A 21,823-nucleotide genomic window follows, 5' to 3' on the forward strand; every position below is an offset into this window, starting at 1 on the left:
CAGCCAAAGAAAGAGGCGACTTTCCCCAGCCCCAGCTCAGGGGCTGCCGGGGAGAGACCCCACTCCTTCCCAGACCCAGATCAGGGGCTGCTGCGGTGGGGGAGAGGGAGAGAACTCCTCTCCTTCCCAGTTCCAGCTCGGGGGCTGCTGCAGCGAGGGAGAGAGGGCACATCTATCACATTAGAAAGGTAAGACTACCGATATTAAAATATGAGTTGTATGCTTTTACTTGTAGAACGAAACAATTATAAAGGTGTTTTTTTTTTTTTTTTAAATATATAGCGCTTTTATCCAAAGCACTTTACAGTTGGAAGTTAATGGTACAAACAACACTCGGAAAGAACATTAAGTGGTCCACCAAGACCCTCAGCAATTTTCAAGAGGTCCACGAAAAAAAAGGTTGAGAACCATTGCCCTAAATCATTTCATATAAAAAATATCCAAGTTATGCAAGAACTGCTATAGTTCTCTCTGTTCTGATTTGGTAGCCCAAAACATAAATTCACATTTTTGTCAACTAACTTTGAGGGTGTCACATTTCAGTATATTAAAAATAAGTTTATTCCTTTTGGGTACTAATTTAAAAGGACATCACATTCTAAATACTCTTTGTGCACAGACAACTGTATTCCTTGTAGATCTTCCCACTGAGTGGCTCACAGAAGGCTATTAAAACCCTTCATTTACAAGTCATCCTGTCCACTAGATCAAGGAGTGCAGCGCCCAGGTAACAGCAATAGTTAAATGGAAGGTTGATCACAGTGTGTACGTCCCTACACTGGGAGAAAATTGTAGCAGAGGGCTCTTTAATCTAAAATACGAGGGCACAGCAAGATAGAATGACTGGAAGTTTAAGATAAACAAAACTGAAACTGGAAATAAGGTGCACATTTTTAAACAGTGAGGGATTAATCCCTGGAACGATCTACCAGTCAACACAGTGGATTTTCAGATACTGTAAGTCTTTAAATCAAAATTGGATGTCATTCTGAGACAATATGCTCTAGTCTAACCAGAAGTCATTAGGTTCAATACAGAAATGACTAGGTGAAATTCTATGGTCTACTGTGCAGGAGCTCAGACTAGATCATAATGGTCAGAGGCGCCAGAATGGGAGGAGGCAAGGTCATGGCCCCATCATTTTTAGAAATGGGAGGGCTATGCCATACGGGCAAACAATGGGGTGGGAGGGAAGAGAGAAGAGGTGGCACAGGGGTGGGGGCCACTCTTCTGGCGCAAGTCGCCCCCTGCACTTTAAGGGAGCTTTTGCCACTCCTGATAACTGTTCCTTCTGGCCTCAAAAAAAAAAAAAAAAAAAAAAAAAAAAAAAAAAAAAAATTAGCTATTTGATATGGACTGTGAAGGCACATAATTTAAAATTTAAGGAACCCAGCTTCCTGAAAATTTAAGGCAACCAAAATAAATTTTCTAAGTCACTCAACTAAAGCAACAACTTAGACAAGTACATATTTCTATCCAGTACACACACAATAAGAGACTCATCTAAGTTTTATACAGTGCTGTCGCCATAGTGCTCTCTGGATATCAGAGAGACAGGATGGGTGAAGTAATATCTTTTATTGGACCAAATTCTGTTGATGAGAAAGACATGCTTTCGAGCTTACAGAGAACTTTTCTTCAGGTCTGGGCTCAAAAGCTTGTCTCTGACACCAACAGAAGTTGATCCAATAAAAGATATTATCTCACCCACCTTAGTCTAAGTTTCGACATTTCTGGATGTTAAAGCAGAAAAGTTAATGGAGAAAGGGACAGAAAATGACTCTCTTAATTACAAAAAGACATAATACGTTGAATTAACAAGAATGTTTAACATCAAAAATTGTGATTAAGAGGATAGAAGCTATAAATTCACAGCTTCCCGTTAAAGGATGACAGCTTTCAGAACTTAATTTTATACACGTACATATACACACACACTCTAAACTTTCCTAAAGCGTTCCATAGATTTAATTAGCTACACCAGACACAAATGAAAACTGCACACATCAATTTGGACATGAGGAATTACAGGAAAGTAGGATGTTATCTGATCCACTGTAACCTTTATTTGAACTCCATTTTCATGCTTCAGGTTTCTTCTCTCTTCAATGTTCAGTTGTATCAAATTAATTTGTATTACTAGTTTCAAACCCTTACTATTCTATTGAACAATTAAAAACTTTAAAAATTAACCAAAGAACAACTATTGTACTCAGCTTGTTATTTAAGACACTGTCCCGGATTTTGAACCTTTGCAGTAAAGAGCTTTGTTCCACTACCATTAAAACCCCTGCATAGCTGTGTATCCCAGCATTGTGTTGCCTTGGCGTTGTCTCTTCTCCAGCAACAGTAAGGTAGCTTTTTAAAAACTTCTACTAAATATATTCTTCAGATTTTTCTCCTTGGTGTTATGAAAATGGTCTATATAAAACGCAGTATTCTACCCCTAACCTAGTCACAGCCTTATATAGTAAAACACTACTTTTGCCATGTATTATCATACAATGGAAGCATCTGTGTATTTTAAGCTTATTTTAACAGAAGCACTAGTAGTCTAATGCATTCAAGAAGATTTGAACCAAAATAACCCTAAAATTGTTTGTTAGCCAAAACTCTGTAGTCAATATGTATTTCACTTTGTAGATACTATGTTCTGATTAGCTGCTCCCTTGACTTATTACCTTCCTGAATAATTTGTGTTAGAAGGTATATTTGTTTTTTGTTATTGTAGACAAAAATATACCTGTTTTTTCCATCAGCCATACACTGTGAATTTATCTATACATGCATATAAAATCTTGATGGAGATAACACGGCAAACAGAGGAGGATCCATCTGTTTGAACATAATGCTCTGTGTTATTGCTATATTTGTATTTCTGTTAGCCCTTAAAGCACTGGAAATCTGCATTTCATGGTACTAAATGCTAAGGCAAAATGGATTTGAGGTCACTGTCTGAGGTTGGAACTGACAATGCCAGAAGGGCTGGAAGCAGTGTTTAAAATTAACCCAGGTCTCAAGTTCTTCAGTATCAATCACTGACAGTTTTCATTTCATCTTTTTAATTTCTTCTTTCATTTTCATTTAACTGGTTTCTTGAGTACACTTAAATATTCTGCACATTGAGCCCTGTTTAAACAGAAACTTAAAAGTATATCTTTCAAACGAAGAAGATATGCGCAGACAAATGTGTCAGCCTTAAAAGTCCTTGTGTCCATTTCAATATAAAAAAAGACGGTTACTCACCTTTGTAACGGTTGTTCTTCGAGATGTGTTGCTCATAACCATTCCAGTCAGGTGTGTGTGCGCGCGCCGCGTGCACGTTCGTCGGAGAAACTTTTACCCTAGCAACACTCGGCGGGTTGGCTGGAGCGCCCCCTGGCAGTGGCGCCGCTATGGCGCCGCCATATATAGTACCCCAGCCGGACCCCGGGGCCACCTTCCGCTTCATCTTCCTTTCTTGCCGCTACTACTCGACAGAGTGGTGCGAAGGAGGTGTGGGTGTGGAATGGATATGAGCTCAACACCATCTCGAAGAAACAGCAGTTACAAAAGGGAGTAACCGTCTTCTTCTTCTTCGAGTGAAATTGCTCAGTATCCATTCCAGTTAGGTGATTTCCAAGCCTTACCTAGGCGGGAGGTCGGAGTGAGACGTAGCAGCCTAGGAAGTACCGCCGCCCCACGGGCTGCGTCACTCGAGAATTGCTCTACCAACGCATAGTGCGAGGCGAAAGTTGTGGACCGATGACCAGGTCGCAAGCACGGCAAATCTCTTGGGGGGGATGGGCACGTGCGCCAGGGAGAGGCTGCTGATGAAGCTTGAGCTCTCGTAGGAGTGCGCCGTGAGGCGTCCCACGGAACATGAGCTAGCTCGTAGCACGTGGCGGAATACAGGCTGTACACCATGGAGGAAATCCTCTGGGTAGGAGACTGGGCAGACCTTTCATCTGCTCCGCAACCACCACAAAAACAGCTGCGGAGATTTCCGGAAGGGCTTCGTTCTTCTTTCAAATATAGAAAAGCCAGCGCTACTGCGCACATCTAAGGTGATGTAGCTGCTGTTCCACATGCCTGAGAAGAATGAGGCTTCGGAAAGAAAAACTGGGAGAAAAGATTCCTGGCTAGTATGGAAGGCAGACACCACCTTAGGCGAGAACGCTGGATGGAAGGTCGCAGTGATACTTTGTCTTTATGGAGACAGTATGTAAGGAGGGGTTTACAGTGAATGGGTTCTGATCTTGGAGACCCGCCTGGGCTGAGGTACATAGCCACTAGAAGACCGTCTTCCAGGATAGGTCAGAAGAGCGAGCAAGTCGCGAGTGGCTCAAAAGGGCGGTTAGCATAAGCCTGTTTTAGGACCAAGTTGAGGATCCCAGGAGGGGGCAGGGTGACACGACGGGGGATAGGTACGCTACAGCCCTTAAGAACGCGAACACTACTGGGTGAGAGAAATACGAATGACCCCCTCTCCCGGATAGAAGGTGGATAATAGCTGCCAGTGCACCTTGCAGACAGGAATGTCGGCCAGCCCTGCTGCTTAACGGTACCGAGTAGTCTAAGGTCGTGGAGGATCTGATGCCTTCTAATGGAGAAAGGTCCCGCATGACGCGATCAGACTGCGAAGGTGCGTCCACTTGGCTAACATACGGTCCGACGGGTGGAGGGCTTCCTGCTACTGAGGAGAATATTGCTGCACCGGCGAGCGGTAACAGCACAACTCCTCAGCGTTTTCAGCCCATGCAGGAGCCACGTCGTTAGGTGGAGGGCCCACAGGTCCGGATGACCGAATGCCTGCCGTGGTCCTGTGTGATCAGGTCCGGGAACAGGGGAGGGGAACGGAGCGGCCACTGATCAGATCCAGCAGGGTCTGCCTGGTCACGCCTAGCGCGATCAGATCAGATGCCGCTTTGTCCCTCGCGGTAAGCTTCAGCAGGACCCTTGTGCACCAGAGGAATACGAGGAAGGCATAAAGCAGGCGGATGGTTGCCAGGGCAGGATGGAAACGCGTCCGTTATCGATCCGGGGGGAGAGACCTGGGAAGGAGCAGAACTCCTGGCACTTCCTGTTCGAGCGGGAGGCGAACAGGTCTACGAGGGGAAACCCTCACCTCTGGAAGATGGAATGTATGACATCCGGCCGTATCGACCACTCGTGACAGAGGAACGACCAGCTCAGCCAATCTGCCAGGGCGTTCCGGACTCCCGGGAGAAAAGACGCTACTAGATCCATCTGGTGGGCTACACAGATGTCGCACAGTTGAATGGCCTCCTGACACAGGGGAGACGAGCGGGTCCCCCCTTGCCTGTTGATATAGTACATGGCCGTTGTGTTGTCCGTGAACACCGAAACACAACGGCCACGAAGATGCTGTTGGAACGTCTGACAGGCCAGATGGACGGCTCTCAACTCCCGGACGTTTATATGGAGGTTGAGCTCTTGGGCTGACCAACAGCCCTGGGTATGCAAGTGACCTAGATGGGCTCCCCATCCGAGGGATGACGCGTCCGTCGTCAAAGTTAGTCCGGCGGGGTTGGGGCCTAAAGGGTCTACGCTGGGTCACGGGGGTATGCATGCCCAGAGACCTCATGATGACTTTGTTGTCCTTCAGGCTCTGCAGCCGAGGATCAGTTTTGTCCGAGAACAAACCCTTGCCCTCAAAAGGTAAGTCCTGGATGGTGTACTGTAGCTCCGGAGGTAGGTTGGAGACCTGGAGCCAGGAAATACGCCTCATCATGATGCCCGAGGCCAAAGTTCTGGCAGCCGAATCGGCCGCGTCCAGGGAGGCTTGGAGGGAGGTCCTGCCCACCTTCTTGCCTTCCTCTATGAATGCCGCAAACTCCTGGCGAGAGTCAGGGGGCAGGAGCTCGGTAAAGCGGCCCACCTCTACCCAGGTGTTGTAATTGTACCGGCTCAACAGAGCCTGCTGGTTGGCCACTCGGAGCTATAGGGCACCTCCCGAATACACCTTGCGCCCCAGAAGGTCCATCCGCCTAGCCTCCTTGGACTTCAGCAGGCGCCTGCTGACCATGGCGCTCCCTTTCGTTGACCGACTGGACAACTACAGAGGAGGGGGGAGGGTAAACATGTAAGTACTCGTACCTCCGAGAGGGTACCATGTACTTTCTCTCGACCCCCTTTGCCGTCGGCGGAATGGAGGCTGGAGACTGCCAGAGAGTGTCGGTAATAGCCTGGATGGTCCTGATGAACGGCAGTGCTACGCGGGTCGGGGTATCCGCGGCCAGGATGCTCACTACCGGATCCTCCACCTCTGGGACTTCCTCTACCGGGAGGTTGATATTAAGCGCCACCCTTCGAAGAAGTTCCTGGTGGGCCTTTAAGTCTATCGGTGGAGGCCCTGAAGAAGAGATTCCTGCCACAGCCTCATCCGGGGAAGAGGAGGAAGATATCCCGGGAATGAGAGGGTCCTGGATGGCACCCTGCTCCTGTGGTGGTTCCTGCTCCAGCTGCTCAGGGGAGCCTGGAGGATGGGTGACATGCTCCTCTGACTCATCCGGAGGAGGGCGGGATATGGTGGCTTCTGGTGCCCTATGCTCTGAGGCAGCAGAGTGGACCGGGACCAGAGGAGCACCCTGGGCTTGATGGTATGCCCAGGGTGTCCAAAAGGACCACTGTTGAGGCTCCGCGTCCTGAGGACGTGTGTCTGGAAAGACTCCCGCAGGCGCCTCGGTATCACGGTCCCGGTCGTAGTAGCTGTCCACCTGCGAGGAAACAGATGTCTGTCTGGACGGCCAGGGAGGGGCAGCAAACGCCAGCGCTGAAGTGCCAATCGATCTTGCACCTCAGGACCGTGGGGACCGGTGCCGGTACACGGAGCGGTACTGAGAGCGAGACCGGGACCTGTGACCGGTCCGGTGCCGGGAGGTCGACCGGGATCTCGAGCCCCTATGGCGAGATCTGCTCCAGGAGGAACGGTGCCTGTGGCGGTACCGGGAGCTGGAGCGGTACCGCGAGTAACAGGACGGGGAACGAGAGATCGACCGGTGCCTTGAGGCTGATCGGTGCCGCGGGGAGCGGTGCCGGGATTGAGAGCAACGTCGCGATCTGGAGCGTTCGCGGGACCGAGACCTCGTGCGGTGACGGTCCGGCACACTGCCAGACGACGGCCTGGTCAGGATCAGCTTGCCCATGGAGGGTGTTACCCGCACTGGCGGTGCCGGGGGTATGGGCGGTGCCGGATCGGTCATAGTGATCAAGTCTCTGGCCGCCGTGAACGTCTCCGGGGTTGATGGCAAAGTGAGCTCTACCACGGCCGGTGCCGGGGAGCTTCCAGGCACCAGACTCGACGGCCCGCGCGGGGCTAGAGTCGATGGAGCCGGCTTAGGCAGTGCCGCAGCCGGGGTCAGTGCCGGGCAGTCTGCCTTAGACGCAGTCTCTGTCTGCAATGCGGGCGTTGTCGAGCCCGTCTGACTTCGACCTCGGGGAGAGGGAGAGGCGCGTAGTTGACTTCGGTGCCGACTACGGACGGTGCCGGGGAGCCTTAGGCGTGCCGACAGTGCTCGGTGCTGGAGGGGCGGTCTTGCTCACCTGCTGGCTCGTGCCCGGTGCCGAAGGCGAGGGCGCTAACGCTGCTTCCATTAGGAACTGTCGCAGCCTAATGTTCCGCTCCTTCTTTGTACGTGGCTTAAAAGCCTTGCAAATGGGGCACTTAGATGATAAGTGCGATTCCCCCAGGCACTTCAGACAGGAGTCATGGGGATCTCCCGTCGGCATCGGCCTATGGCAGGCCGCACATTGCTTGAAGCCCGGTGAGCCAGGCATGGCTCCGGTACCGGGCACAGGGTAAGGGTTACCCCCACACCCCGCCAACAAATACTAACGACTATAACTATAAACTACGACTAATCTAATTAACTATGTAAGAACAAACAACTATAATTATTATCAAACAATGAGGATAAGTGAGTAGCTACGGAAAGGTGGAGGTCAGCCAAGCCGCACTCCACTGTTCCAACGACCGACACGGGCGGTAAGAAGGAACTGAAGGGTGGCCGAGTCGGCTGGGGTATATGCGCGGCGCCATAGCGGCGCCACTCCTGGGGGCGCCTAGCCGACCCGCCGAGTGTTGCTAGGGTAAAAGTTTCTCCGACGAACGTGCACGCGGCACGCACACACCTAACTGGAATGGATATGAGCAATCACTTGAAGAAGAACTATAATGCTAAGAACAAAATACTCTGAGTTCTTTTGTCCCAATGTATGAATCAATTCAGATTTATGCATCACATCCCACTTTGTGCTCATGAGACCAATCCTTGGGTTTGGCTAAGATATACTTAGCACAGTACCAAGTGGGATGGCAAAGGTGACAAACTGAACTCTCCCCTGATCTCAGAGCTGCACGTTCACCCCCAGGATAAGTTAAAGCAGATTTAAGTTAAAGCAGGGTCAAGTTCACCCCCAGGGTAAGGTAAAAGCTGCTCTAACCTAAGCCTAGCTTGCAATGATCTCCAAGGCGCTGTTACAGCAGCCAAGAATAGTGGCCAGGGCACTGCTGCACTCCCAACAGCCCCACCCCTCGTAGGCCATATTCTGAAAGTTGTAAGAGGAGGGGAGGTGGTGAGTGGTTTCAGGCTGGCTATATACCACTAGTAGGATCTCTGTAGGGAATCCACTAAGGCAATATTTAAATTTGCTTTTCTCCACCAGAACAAAACAAAGCAGATTTGGCATCGGCCAGGTTCTGACCCTCAGATTATAAACTCACCAAGGAACTGATTCAAAGCTCGCTGAAGTCAATGGGTTTTGGTTCAGGTGCTAATTTTAGTGCCTATTATAAACATTAGGGCAATTCTTTTTAATAACTGACAGTCTTAGCACACTTAAATGAGACCCAACTGATTGCAAGACAGTATTTTTATACAACAGCAGGCAGAGTTTAGTAGTTACATATTAATTGAGCTGATAACCAAGAGCTCTGATGTTTTAAAAATCTATTTAAAACACAATGAGGAAATATTAGTTTGTACATTTAAGACAATATTTTCTGGACTAAACAAGTCCTCCAGAAAGTATGTTTCTTCTGCCCTCTACAGAAAGCTGATTTTAAAAAAGCTCAATGATTAGTCATTACCTTGTTTAAGCAAGGTAATCTTTGGCACATAGTTTATGATATGGTGCCATTTTAAAACTGAATTTGAGTTTAACCTCTTAAACCTTGCAAATGAAGCGTTTCATCACCATGTTAATTTCATTTCTTCTCACGCTGCACCTGCAAGTATACCGTGCAAGCAATCTTGTAGCAGAAAAGAAGAGGGGCATCATTTCATACGCTGATTTTGCATAAATGTAAAACCTTCACATTTAGGACACTTAAGTGAAAAAAAAAACAAAAGAAATTAATTCCTACTTAATACCAACACCAAACCCATTAAGATTCAAAATGTAAGAATTGTTGCTTATTATGTTTTTAATTCTGAAATCCATATGTGCACCAATGCAAAAATGAAAGCATAAATGAAGAAAATCAGGAAGATCATCTAAAGTCAACTGAGTGATAAGGCTGTCAACTTTGACACATCAAGATAAACAGCAGGTTAACTTGAGGAGTGGATGTAATAAACAGCTTTGAAAGATAATAGACTGAACTGAAGAATTAAGCACTCTCAAAAGAATTATATGAGCTATGCTTAAGGGAAGGTAGCAGCACTGGAGAAGGCTCATGGGACATAAAAGGGAAACAGCATATTCAGCTCTGGAACAACATGTTCTGTCTGGAACAATGCAGGAGGCACACACTGACAAACGCTACAGTGTGAATACTCAACTCCTGGGTGTTTCCCGACAACCAAGTAGTGTCAAGTGTTGCATGATCAGCAAGCTATAGTAGTAAAATAAAATTGGTAACTGTATAATGAAAAACGACGACTTTGGTTACTAAATTTCTCTAAATAAGATTTTGCTTTGAAAAAATGAATTGAGTAAGTCCACAGTAACTATTTTTCCCCCAAGGCATTTCCTCAGGACTTTAGCTACATATGCTTGTTTTACACCAGGTGTTTTCTGTGTATGCATAAACAGCTATTTACATAACAAATCGAAAGGCTACCCCATCAAGTGAGGCAGATGCATTACCTAAATGGATATTTACACAAGACATACCAAGAGCTTCATAGGAGCTACAAATCTGTTGTGTGTGTAATTCCCACAGACTTCTTAAATCAGTGTTTCTCAAATGTAGTCACCATGCTGCATGTGGCCACCAGTGCCTTTTCTTGCAGTCATAGCCTCTTCGGGTTTGCTGAAGGGAGGTGGGGATGCAAAGCAGTGGCCCTCTCCCAGGGCTGGCAGCAGTGGTTGTGCCCTGCCTCCTCTCCAGAGACACAAACTCTCCACTTTCCCAGGGGGAGGGGAGGCAGGCCTCGGCCATGGGACTTCGGGCTCCATACACACGATGGCAGGCTCACCACACCCTGCCACTGTCCCTGGGCCCCGCTGCCTCCCTCCCCATCTAGGGCTTAATTTCTCCCAGGCTTGCCAGGGCTGAGTAATTCTGCTGTGAAAAGTGATATTAACAAACAAATAAATATCACTTATCATAGCAGAAGACTTAACAGTTAGCAAGTCTTGAGGGGAGGGGGAGAAAGCAAAACCAAAAAAAGCAAAAGAAACGACGACAACAAAAAGACAAGAACATGCAAAGTGCCTTATTTGTGTTTCTGTTCTGTTTAGGTCCAGTAAAGAATAGAGACAAATGTAAATTATTTTTATTACTGAGTTTGAAGAAAACACTACATAAATAAATTACAATTATTTGGACATGTATATGTGCATATTTATTTTGTTTTTCCTAAAGTTAATTAAGTATTTTAGGAAAAAAACTGTCAGTGCAACCACCAGCAAGAGTTGGTGGCTGCACTCTAAGGCCAACAAAAAATTTGTTGCGAGAACCCCTGGTCTAGTTCACCAGAGCAGGACCCATCTTTTCCATTTGTCCTACTTAAAAAAAAAAGTTATTGTTGAAGTAATGGTCAAAGATAACACTTAATGTGCAGTCCTACTCTAGACAAAAGACTTAAAATGGTGCTCTGTGGTCCATATTTCTTGTCTCTGATTACCGTATGAGTTTGGTTTATAAGTAAAAGAGGATTTCTCTAATTTCCAGCACTGCAGATTCAGCCTAGGCTTGGGGAATCCTATTGTGTTCTTTTCTTCTTGTCTACCTCCACTTGTAGTAAAGGTTCTGCTAGCAAAATCAGGCCATCAGTAACAGTTGGCATAACTTCAGTGTTAAGAAGTTGCCCTTCAGTGACATTCAGCAACCCAACTGTCCTCTATGGATTTAAACAGATGTAACTAACTGCAACTTAGCCAGCTATTCTGTTGAGGGAAAATAAAAGAATGAAATAGCTTCCTCTTCCAGCTCTCCTGGATCTATGGAGATAACCTGACAAAAATAAATGTTTCTCACACACCCCCACCCCCACCCCCACCCACCAGAATGGCCATTTTTACATTGCAACTTTCAAAGCAGAATTGTACTTTAGACTGACAATGCTTGGAAATAGAATTTTTAATGTTTAAGTTTCCTAAAGTATAATATAGGACTATACGCCCATTAATACTGATTTGAATCACACTTATGTAGATGTACAATGAAAAGTTTTTTAAAATTCCACCACAGCTCTCATAATTTTATTATTAATTAACACTTTTCCCTGCACACTTTCACCTATCAGAACAGGTTGAAATGTATGACCAAGGTAAGATTCAATCCATCCTATATAAAGTCATTTACTGGAGACCTCTGCAATGCTAAAAGAGAGGGGTTGTGATTAAGAATAAAACTTTAGCCTTAACTCAGCTTCTTGACTTGTCATTCTAAGCAAGACCACTGAAATTGTGTGTGAACTTTGCAGCAGTTACCATGGAGCTGCTAAAAACTACACAGTTTAAAAACCTCTGTCTCTCACTTTAAGAGTCGTTTGGGGACATTCTCTCCCCATCATACAATTTTTCAGTTGCAAAAAACTGCATCCTGTAAGCAAATCAAAACAAAGCACCACATTCTCTATCAAGCATGTACAGAATCCCTTTTAGACAGACATACTTATGTTCTCTCTGAAACAGGCTAGTTTACTTACCCCCATATCAAACACACAAAATTTCTGCTCTTCCCACAATCAGATTTCATCCAGAAATATGTTTGGAATATTCATTCTAGTTATTGTAATACCAACATCTTGGTAAAGGGCTTTCATCTAAACTGATGGATTTGGGATTGTAAATTTTGTTTTTTGTTTTTATTAAGATCTACTGAGCAAGAGTGAGACAAAACAAACCTGGTAAAGCAGGAGATATTTCATTGTATCCTCCAAACGAAGCATTCCGGACAAGTTTTCGGACATCAGATTGTGCAGGAAACACACCAGGCGAAACCCCAGCACATGAAGAAAACCTACGTCGCAGTGGACCCTCTTCCTTCATGAGTTAGATGGTCTGTGTAAGGATTATGTTCACTCAGACAGCTGGTTAGCATAAGCTGGTTGGAACAAGAATGTTGCAGTAACAGACTTTTACCTTACATTCTGATTAGTAAGATCCAAAGGGAACAGACACAAAGGACATACATACACACACTCTGATGTGAGGAGATACCACACGATGTCAAAATCAGCAATAAACAGAGACATCATAGGCTCAAATTATGCTGCTGCAGATTCTCTTAATAAGCTGAAAGTGGAATGGATATTCCTCCCCTCTCACCATCCTACTTCAGCAATATTTCACATTTAATTCAATCAGTACATCTCAAGTCAGGCTGCTGTTCAGCACTGCTCGCTGGGCACTAAGCAACTGTCATAACTTAGGGTTTCAGATGGATTTGTTAAATAGATTCCGCTGCCTGCTTGTCTCCCAGGCCCCAAACTTATACTGTATAAAGATTAACTCATGATCTAATGTAGTAATGTGGATTTCCTATTTGACACTTCATTTCAAAAATATGCTACCATGAGTACTGGAGAAGGGAGCCAATGTTTTATTTTATATAACGGTGATTAAATTCTACTTTTAGTTTAGGTTCCTGCTATTCACTGTTTGTCACCTATGATTACTGTGGATTCTAAATTAAAATAAAAGCTACAATTCAAAGCAAGAGATGCATTTTGATAGTCTCTCCAAACAATAATCCAGTATAAACCTTTTAAGTCTACATGTTAACAGAGGATGAGGCACATTTGCTAACAGTTAATTCACAAAACACATATCAATTCTGAAGACTAGTATTGGCTTAAGCATCCTTAAAAAATAATAGGGATTTTAAGTACCTCCATTTTTGAATGTCTAACTGGACACACATTAGAGATGCCTGGCTTTCAGAGGGCAAGTGCTTAGAACTTCCTGAAAACCAGGCTCTTTAATGTCTGTCTAGTTAACTTTTAATAATCAATCCTGCAACCCTACCTGATGGTTTTTCTGTTAACTTAACACTGACCTGAATTCTTATTGCTTATTTTGATTTTTAAGCAGACACTTTATGCAACAAGCATTTTATTCTAATTTTTTTCTTGTTAACTTTTTCTTTCTACATTTCTGATGCACAAGTAACACAATATAACCTCCACAAAAATAAAAAGAACCATAATGTTTGCTTAATGCAGAAACACTTATAGCCGATAAATATAATTAAGACTAGCAGCTCAGTGAATCACCTTTTTAAACCTAAAATTAAGACTTCAATGGAAGCAGCCAAGCAAACCAAAGAGGACAAAACTCACTTAAAAAAACCATTTAAGAACTCTGAGATGACCTTATAGTAGTAACCTGATGAACCAAACCTTACCTGCTGTTACTATGGCATGTAAAGCAACTAATCCTTTTCCTTCTCCCTACCAAATGATTTTATAGGGCCAATTCTCCTGTTTCCCATACCTAACAATCAACACCATTCAAATTGTCAGTAACCACTAAGCAGTTTAGTTTTTTAAACACATCCACTCCCACAAGTTAATTTTCTTCACTGCTGGGCACTTTTCTGCTGGTTCCATTTTGTTATTATACAACATCTGAGACAAAAGTTATTATAAAACCTGGTTCATTTTAATTGGACAATGCAAAAGAAACAAATATACAGTTAGCTCAGCTGGGTTCCTTCCTCACACAAAGGGTATTTCTCCTTCATTGGAGGAAGCCATTCTCAAAATCAAGTTAATGATAAAACAGTTTGTAATTAATGCTCAGTCACTCCCATTTTGAGGGGTGCTAAGCATCCTCATGTCACATCTTCTCACTGGGTCACACCTAAACACAGCACCCTGCAGTATTCTATTGTTCCTACAATGGCTGTTAAACGGAGCTATAACAGTGCGAAGTATGTATGTGGCACATAATGTCTTACGATTTAGAAAAATAATTGTAGCTCTACTACTCCCTGTGATGCTGTGAACTGTGAAATAATGCTCAGTCCTCTTAACAGCCTAATAATTTCTAGCACACGCCAAAGGCAAGGCAGGCATTAAAGAAGGATTGTGACTGAAATACCCAACTCATATGCCATCCACAGAAACCATAGCTCCAAAATACCCAAGGGTAACATGAATGCTAAGTGTGCCAGAACCTTGCTAAATGATCCAGTTCAGCAACATACAAAGATCAAGTTTTTATACCCATTATCCCAATTAACTACCACACTTCATTGATTTGCCACAATAAAATTTATATTTCTTGTTAAATGGTAAACTTGTGACATGACTCTTGATACTACTCCTTTATGATCTCCTATCTTTACCTCTTACTTCTGGTGACCCCATTTCACTACCTCATTAACCTTTTCTCTTTTTGAAAAAGGGGTTGATATTCATTTAATTTTCTCTAAAATTGCAAGGAAAAATAGTCTGAGAATGATTTAAATCATTCTAGGTACCAGCTGCATAATTTCACTGTGGAATGAATCCGGCAGGCAGGAATGTAATGTTTTTGTAGCACGGTGCATTCACATTACTAACCAAAAAAATAAATGTCACATGTCTATGACTGGCTTGAACCATGCCAGCTAAATCAAGTCATGCTATTAGTAGCTGGAAGCATGGCACAGCTTAGATGCAGTTCTACAGCCAAAAGGCAAGTGGAGACATATGCTCTTTACTGTCAAACATGCTTCAAAATGCTCCATCATAAGCCTTCAAATAGAAATGATCCATCTAAATATTTTGTTTTTTCCCCATATCTGTCCATTTTGCTCATCCCACAAGTAAGAAATTTCAAAGACGTTTCCAAATGAATTCTAATATATTTGAGTTTATTTCTGCTTAGTGGTGATTCTGAGTGATGTGCTGGCTGCACTTCCTGCAGCTCCCACTGGCCTGGAGCAGTGAACCGCGGCCATTGGGAGCCACGATCAACCAAACCTGCAGACGTGGCAGGTAAACAAACAGGCCCGGCCCGCCAGGGGCCTTCCCTAAACAAGCGGCGGCCCTAATTTGAGAACCACTGGTATACATCACATATTTTAATCAACTGCCCTTAGTTTAACTCAGCATGAAGATGGAAAAATCTCACTTATTAGTCTGCTGTTTTTAAAATGTCCCTTTTGACCAAAGATGATGCTTTCTTTGGCACTAACATGTAACATATATATCCAGCATAAAAATACTATTTGAAGTACAGGAGAATTCTGTGGATTCCCCAGCTTCATGTTTTCATTTTCTCCTCTCTTATACTTCACTAACCTGTATTCCTTACAATCTTCAGACCTATTAGCAGGATTTTCCACAAGTGTTTAACAGCTCTCCACTTTTTTCAGCATCACACTCATTACTTGTGAACTTTACCTGTATTTCTTATTTATGTATGTCCCTTAGCTTCAGCATTTCAATGTAGTACACTTGGGTGAGGAAGGAGAGGGAAATTTTAAAAAATGTGCCTGATACAGCTGCAGCGCTGTTATACTGTGGTGGATACGGGAACTAACACCTGTAGTGTAGTCAACATTCCATCCTATGATGCCTTAGTTCCAGGCCCAGATTTCAGCAGACTCCATATTGTGACAATAAGAAGCACAAGATGTGTTCTGCAATCTACAAGCTAGAAAAGCAGAATGTTCTGGTCTCAATATGTTCAGTATCCCAAATTTTAAAAAACCCTTTTGAATTTACCACAACCAGCACCAGCCTCCTCTGCTGAGAGGGACACTTTAGCACTTTGGACAACTTGGTAAATGCTCAGAATCTGGCCATCTTCTACATGACAGCTTTGCCTCAAAAGTTGCAAATTTTTTATTTTTTAAACACATCAGAACAAATTCAGAATGCCAATCACAGCAAGTGCCATCATCACTTGGAAAACGCACATTTACTAAGCCAGCACCTTTAGAATTGATAAAAAAAATTCAAAGAGCATTTAAAAGGATTCCTAGATCCCTGAGCGTCAGGATCTATTGCCTGCAACACCACCCCAATTATAAAATTGATGGTAGCATTTATGCACTCCATGTAAAGTCTAAGAGACAAGACTACAAATTCCAACAAAACAACCAAGTGTATCTGCTGGCAACTCATAGGAGGGAGTGGGAGATGACTCAATATGAATTGTGTGATAACCATTCTATATCCTGGAGGCATCCAATCCGAAGTGCATCTGTGCCCATAAGACACTGTTCAGATTCTTTTTACCAGTAACTATAGATGCGTCATGCAAGCAAGCTTCTGATTTTAATACATCATTTATAGAAGAAAAATAAGGTAATATGATACTATACAAAACAAGAAATATCAAAGCAGAAAAACCTGATGGTCTGAAATGGGTACGATAAGGATTATTTTGAAAAAAGTAGATAATGAAGAAGATTGCAATCTACTGAAGATATACATGCCCCATATGTATTGCGATTAAATTGGGGCTTTTTTTTTTAGAAATACATTTATTTTCAAATTTATTTTCAGCCAGCTGAAAAAATATGTCATAACCCTCTCCTTAAGACATTCTTTTATAAGATTGCTTGGGATGGAACTAAATCAGAGCGCACAGGATGGACACAATCTAAAGGTCTTTGTATGTAAACAGCACAGCAACACATTATAGAAAAGTCATTTTTTGTTAAAACCTATTCTTATAAGGGAAAAAATTACAATTAAAAAATCATGAGTTGGTCAAAAAAGAAGAAAGCTCTCTGGATGAATTAGGTATTAATACTAAGCATGTAAATTAAGCTCCAAATCAACAGCACAGACTGAACACCCTTACGGAGCAAATTAGAACTTTTAAATAATTTACACTACATTCAGAGAGTATTCTTAGCTTATATAGCACATAGGCTCAGTATACAATCAAGAAATGCTACTACTGGTGCAGCAGCAGCCACAGCTTAGATTCTCTTATGCAATATCCATACTTAAAAAAAAATAAAATAAAATAAAAAAAACAAAGAAAGGCAAAAAAATTTTCAGTTCCTGAAACAGAGATCTTAAATTAATTAACACTGTAAAAGCTGAGGGGGTGTGGGGGGGAGAAATAGCCCTGGTGCAATTAAGTCTCTAACAGGAATATGGCCTGACAATTCTACTATGCAATATTACCTAACTGGCTTCCTCAAAAATAGATCTGTAAATAATTTCATGTTACATACTGCAGATTCATGTGGGTATCAACTCCTACAGTATGTAAGTGATTGAAAAAAAAAATCAACTATTAGCAGCTGTCAGATGCATCAAAATTGTTTCTACACAGCATGCATATTTTACATTTAGTTTAAAAGCCACTATAATTAAGAAGTCTGTTTTTCTCCTACGGATCAACAGGCTCTTTTAGAGGTATACTTGCCTTCAGACACCAGCATGAGTCACAAAGCAGACATCCGAGCCACAATGCTATTCATTCTGAAAGCAGAGCTAATAGTCTGCTAAGGGAAAACCAATTTACTCCTGCCAAATATTCTCCTCCACCATTTAGTAATTCCAAACCAGGTACAATTTATGCTGAAGCATAACTCCTTAGATACTTCTGATTATAGTACAAGCATTTGCATCAATGCTCTCTGCAGCTTGTACATGCTTGTATCCCTGTGTTTCATCAGCTGCACTGTCCCTCAGCTCCTCCCAGCAGAAGTGCGTAGACTTGTTCACTACTCAGGTTTCAATAATTTTGGTCTTCACAACACTTGCGAAATTCCAGGGCAACAGTTCAGGTTCCAGTAGGTCAGCTTTGCTGAGATTTACTTGCAAAGAAAGCTTGGTTGAAAAGCTTTTTTCTCCTTCACATTAATCTGATACACTTGTCTCTTAAAGCATAGTCCCATGAATATTTTATGTCTTTGGAAAGCTGCTTCCCATATAGAAATAGGTAAATGTAATTTTAACAAGCAGCAGCTCTCTGTTGTATGGGATATTTTTTCCAAAATACAATGCCTTTACACATACACAAAGGGGATTCCCATTAATTTAGAAGTTAATAGAGTACGCTATTTGAATAGCAGGCATGCTGCCAAAATAATATTTTTTAAAAGACAATCAGAAAGCAAAATTTGAAAAATGTATAAAAATTTTAATTAGGCAATATAGAGATTAAAATTAATGGTTTGGGGCTCAATGTCAGTGGAAACCTTATTCACATGAGTTATCAATTAAAATTAGCAAGACTAATCATGAATAAGGGTCCTACAAGGAAAGTTTAAATTCCATATGACAGACTCATTTAACCACATTTCCTGTGTCTTATGAAAGATAGGCCATATCTATTCAATAACACGAGGAAGCAGATTTTAAAGTGACATTTTCATTTCATTGTTAAAGGTAATTAATATGTTCAGGACTTCTCTATGGGGCCTTATGTGGCAACACGTGTTGCAACAAGCTTTGGGCTCAAGAAAATACATCAGGACTACCTACCTTTGCTCTGTCACAGGTTAAGACAGCTCAGATACTTTGAGATCCGCTAATGCAGTGGTCACCAACGAGTCGATTGCAATCGATGGGCCGATCCTAGAGGACTTCCCAGTCGATCGCGATCCCCAGTGGTGCAGTGGAGCTGCTGCTAAGACAGGCTCCCTGCCTATCCCGGCCCCACGCCGCTCCTGGAAGCAGCCAGTGTGGCCCAGCAGGGACAGAGGTCTCCCTCAGCTTGCTGCTCCTGTTGGAAAGGACTGCCTCCGCAGCTCCTATTGGCCGTGAACAGGGAGCTGTAGCCAAGGGGAGCTGTGGGGGTGGTGCTTGAAGAAATGGGCAGCATGCAGAGCCACATGCCACCCACCCTGCCACAGGTGCACATTAGCCCCTTCCGGGAGCGGCGTGGGGCCAGGGTAGGCAGAAGGCTGCGTTAGCAGCAGCCACACTGTGCTGCCAACCGGGAGCCACTGAAGGTAAGTGCTGCCTCGTGGGAGGCCGCACCCCAAGCCCAAGCCCTGAGACCCTCCCGGAGCCAGCAACCCTGAACCCCCTCCTGCACCCCAAGTCCCAGCCCTGACCTCCATCCCAGAGACAGCACCCTCATCCCTCCTGCACCCCAACACTCTGCCCCAACCCCCTCCTGCATCCAAACTCCCTCCCATAGCCCACACTCCCTCTTGCACCCCAACACTCTGCCCCAGCCCAGAGCCCCCTCCTGCACCCAAAATCTCTCCCATAGCTTGCACCCCTCACCTAACCCCCTGCCCCAGACTCAGCCCAGCCCCCTTCCACACTGCAAATCCCTTGGCCCCAGCCCAGAGCCCACACCCCCTCCCTAACCTCCTAAACCCAGTGAAAGTGAGTGAGGGTGGGGGAGAGCAAGTGACACAGGGGGGTGGATGGCATGAGTTGGGCGGGGCCTCAGGGAAGGGACAAGGTAAATCCTGGGCTGCCCTTAAATTAAAAAAAGTGATCTTGGGCATAAAAAGGTTGGAGACCACAGCGCTAATGGGTATGGGCCAGCAATACTCCATACTCCCTCTGCCTAAATGATTCCTGGAGTGGCATAGGATAAGGGGCATGTACCATTTATTATGTCCTGACTTAATTTAAGGAGCATAATGAATGCCACAGACATGAAGCAAAAGTGAAGTAAATAGGTAACATCAGAATGAGATGGAACAAAATATGACAAAAGTGAAAACTCCCTTCTTTGGGTGAGGCAGAAGGAATACTCAAAGACATTGTGAAAATCCCCAAAAAACACAAAATGGTTAGAAATCATCTCAGGTTGCGTTGCTTGGGAACAACTTTCTTCTATCTCCATTTAATTTTTGAACATCTAAAAGCACTGTCTATTGCAAAGCTATCTCAAAGAACAGAGATCAAACATGCAGGTCTCTTGATGGGGATTTCAGATCTGTTCTGGAGGGAGCAGTGTATTGTTTCTAGATATTAGTAGTGATTTAGTCTCTAAGCAAGCTCTGTCTTATCTCTTCAGGGAACACAGGACAAACTCAGTTCTTTGTTTATGTTATGAAAACCAGTTTGCCTAAGAGATTAGCCAAACATAAGGGGTGAATTATCTTCCTTTGAGATAGTTTATATATTATACTATTTACACCATTTGCTAATTAATTAATTGGTTCTCTAATCTTATCACTTTTTTTAAAAAATTCTTAAAATGACATAATCAGATAACATTCTGGCTAACCTTGATTCATCTACAACAGAACATCCCAGAAATTCCTCATATAACTAAACAACTTGTAGACTAAGGAATAATAGCCTGTCAAGTGTGTGTTCTTTTTAAACCATTTAACAACCCCCCTATTTTTGTGCCCAAGAATCCCGCAAGGGCTTTGGCAAACAAAAAAAGAAATGCATAAACTATATAAAGCACACATACTCGAGACAGCCTTCCAGAAGGAAAGTCTAAAAACCACAGTTGGAGGAATTATTCTGGAGATATAAAAGGTTATAACAAGGAAGATAACGGAACAAATAAGGAAAACTTAGGTTGAGTATCAGCAAGTGCTTACTGACAAATTATCTTAGCCTAGAGAATCTACCCCTGGAATTGGTGGCAGTCACATCATCTGGCATTTTACCCTAAAATGGAGAAAGCATTAGTATATTTACTAGGGCTGTCTATTAATTGCAGTTAACTCGTGATTAACTCAAAAAAATTAATTGTGATTAATTGCAGGTTGAATCACACTGTTAAATAAAATACCAATTTAAATTTATTAAATATTTTGGATGTTTTCCTACATTTTCAAATATATTGTAGCCTGTTATAACTGAAATCAAAGTGTATATTATTTTTATTACACATATTTGCACTGTAAAAATGATAAAAGAATTAGTATGTGTCAATTGACCTCACACAAGTACTATAGTGCAATCTCTGTCATGAAAGTGCAACTTACATATGTAAATTTTTTTGGTTGCATAATCGCCCTTCAAAACAGAACAATGTAAAACTTCAGAGCCTACGAGTCCACTCAGTCCTACTTCTTATTCAGCCAATCACTAAAACAAACAAGTTTGTTTACATTTACAGGAGATAATGCTGCCTGCTTCTTATTTACAATGTCACCAGAAAGTGTAGCTGGCATTGCAAAGTATTTACATGCCGGATATGGTGAGTATTTGCACCAGCTTTCATCCAGACCACACCACTCGATCCATTGTCTACAGCCAAGCTCTACGATACAATCGCATTTGCTCCAACCCCTCAGAGATAAATACCTACAAGATCTCTATCAAGTGTTCTTACAACTACAATACCCACCTGCTGAAGTGAAGAAACACATTGACAGAGCCAGAAGAGTACCCAGAAGTGACCTATACAGGACAGGCCCAACAAAGAAAGTAACAGAACGCCACTAGCCATCACCTTCAGCCCCCAACTAAAACCTTTCCAGCGCATCATCAAGGATCTACAACCTATTCTGAAGGACAATCCATCACTCTCACAGATC

At 43.3% G+C, this 21,823-nt stretch overlaps 1 protein-coding gene across 13 annotated transcripts in view; it reads right to left on the reverse strand.

The window, feature by feature from the left end:
• The window catches only part of OSBPL8 (oxysterol binding protein like 8), a 217,522-nt gene that overhangs the window by 68,965 nt on the left and 126,734 nt on the right, over positions 1 to 21,823 (reverse strand). The window contains exon 1 of one of the 13 annotated variants that reach the window (XM_075066707.1): positions 12,300 to 12,480. The exons of the other annotated variants lie outside the window; for them this stretch is intronic. Coding sequence (XP_074922808.1) covers positions 12,300 to 12,444 — 145 coding nt within the window. The 5' untranslated portion in view covers positions 12,445 to 12,480. Of the gene's footprint in view, positions 1 to 12,299; positions 12,481 to 21,823 lie in introns of those variants that run through there. 13 annotated transcript variants of the gene reach the window in all.

The sequence above is a fragment of the Chelonoidis abingdonii genome, chromosome 1 (assembly GCF_003597395.2).
Source record: "Chelonoidis abingdonii isolate Lonesome George chromosome 1, CheloAbing_2.0, whole genome shotgun sequence".
NCBI lineage: Eukaryota > Metazoa > Chordata > Testudines > Testudinidae > Chelonoidis > Chelonoidis abingdonii.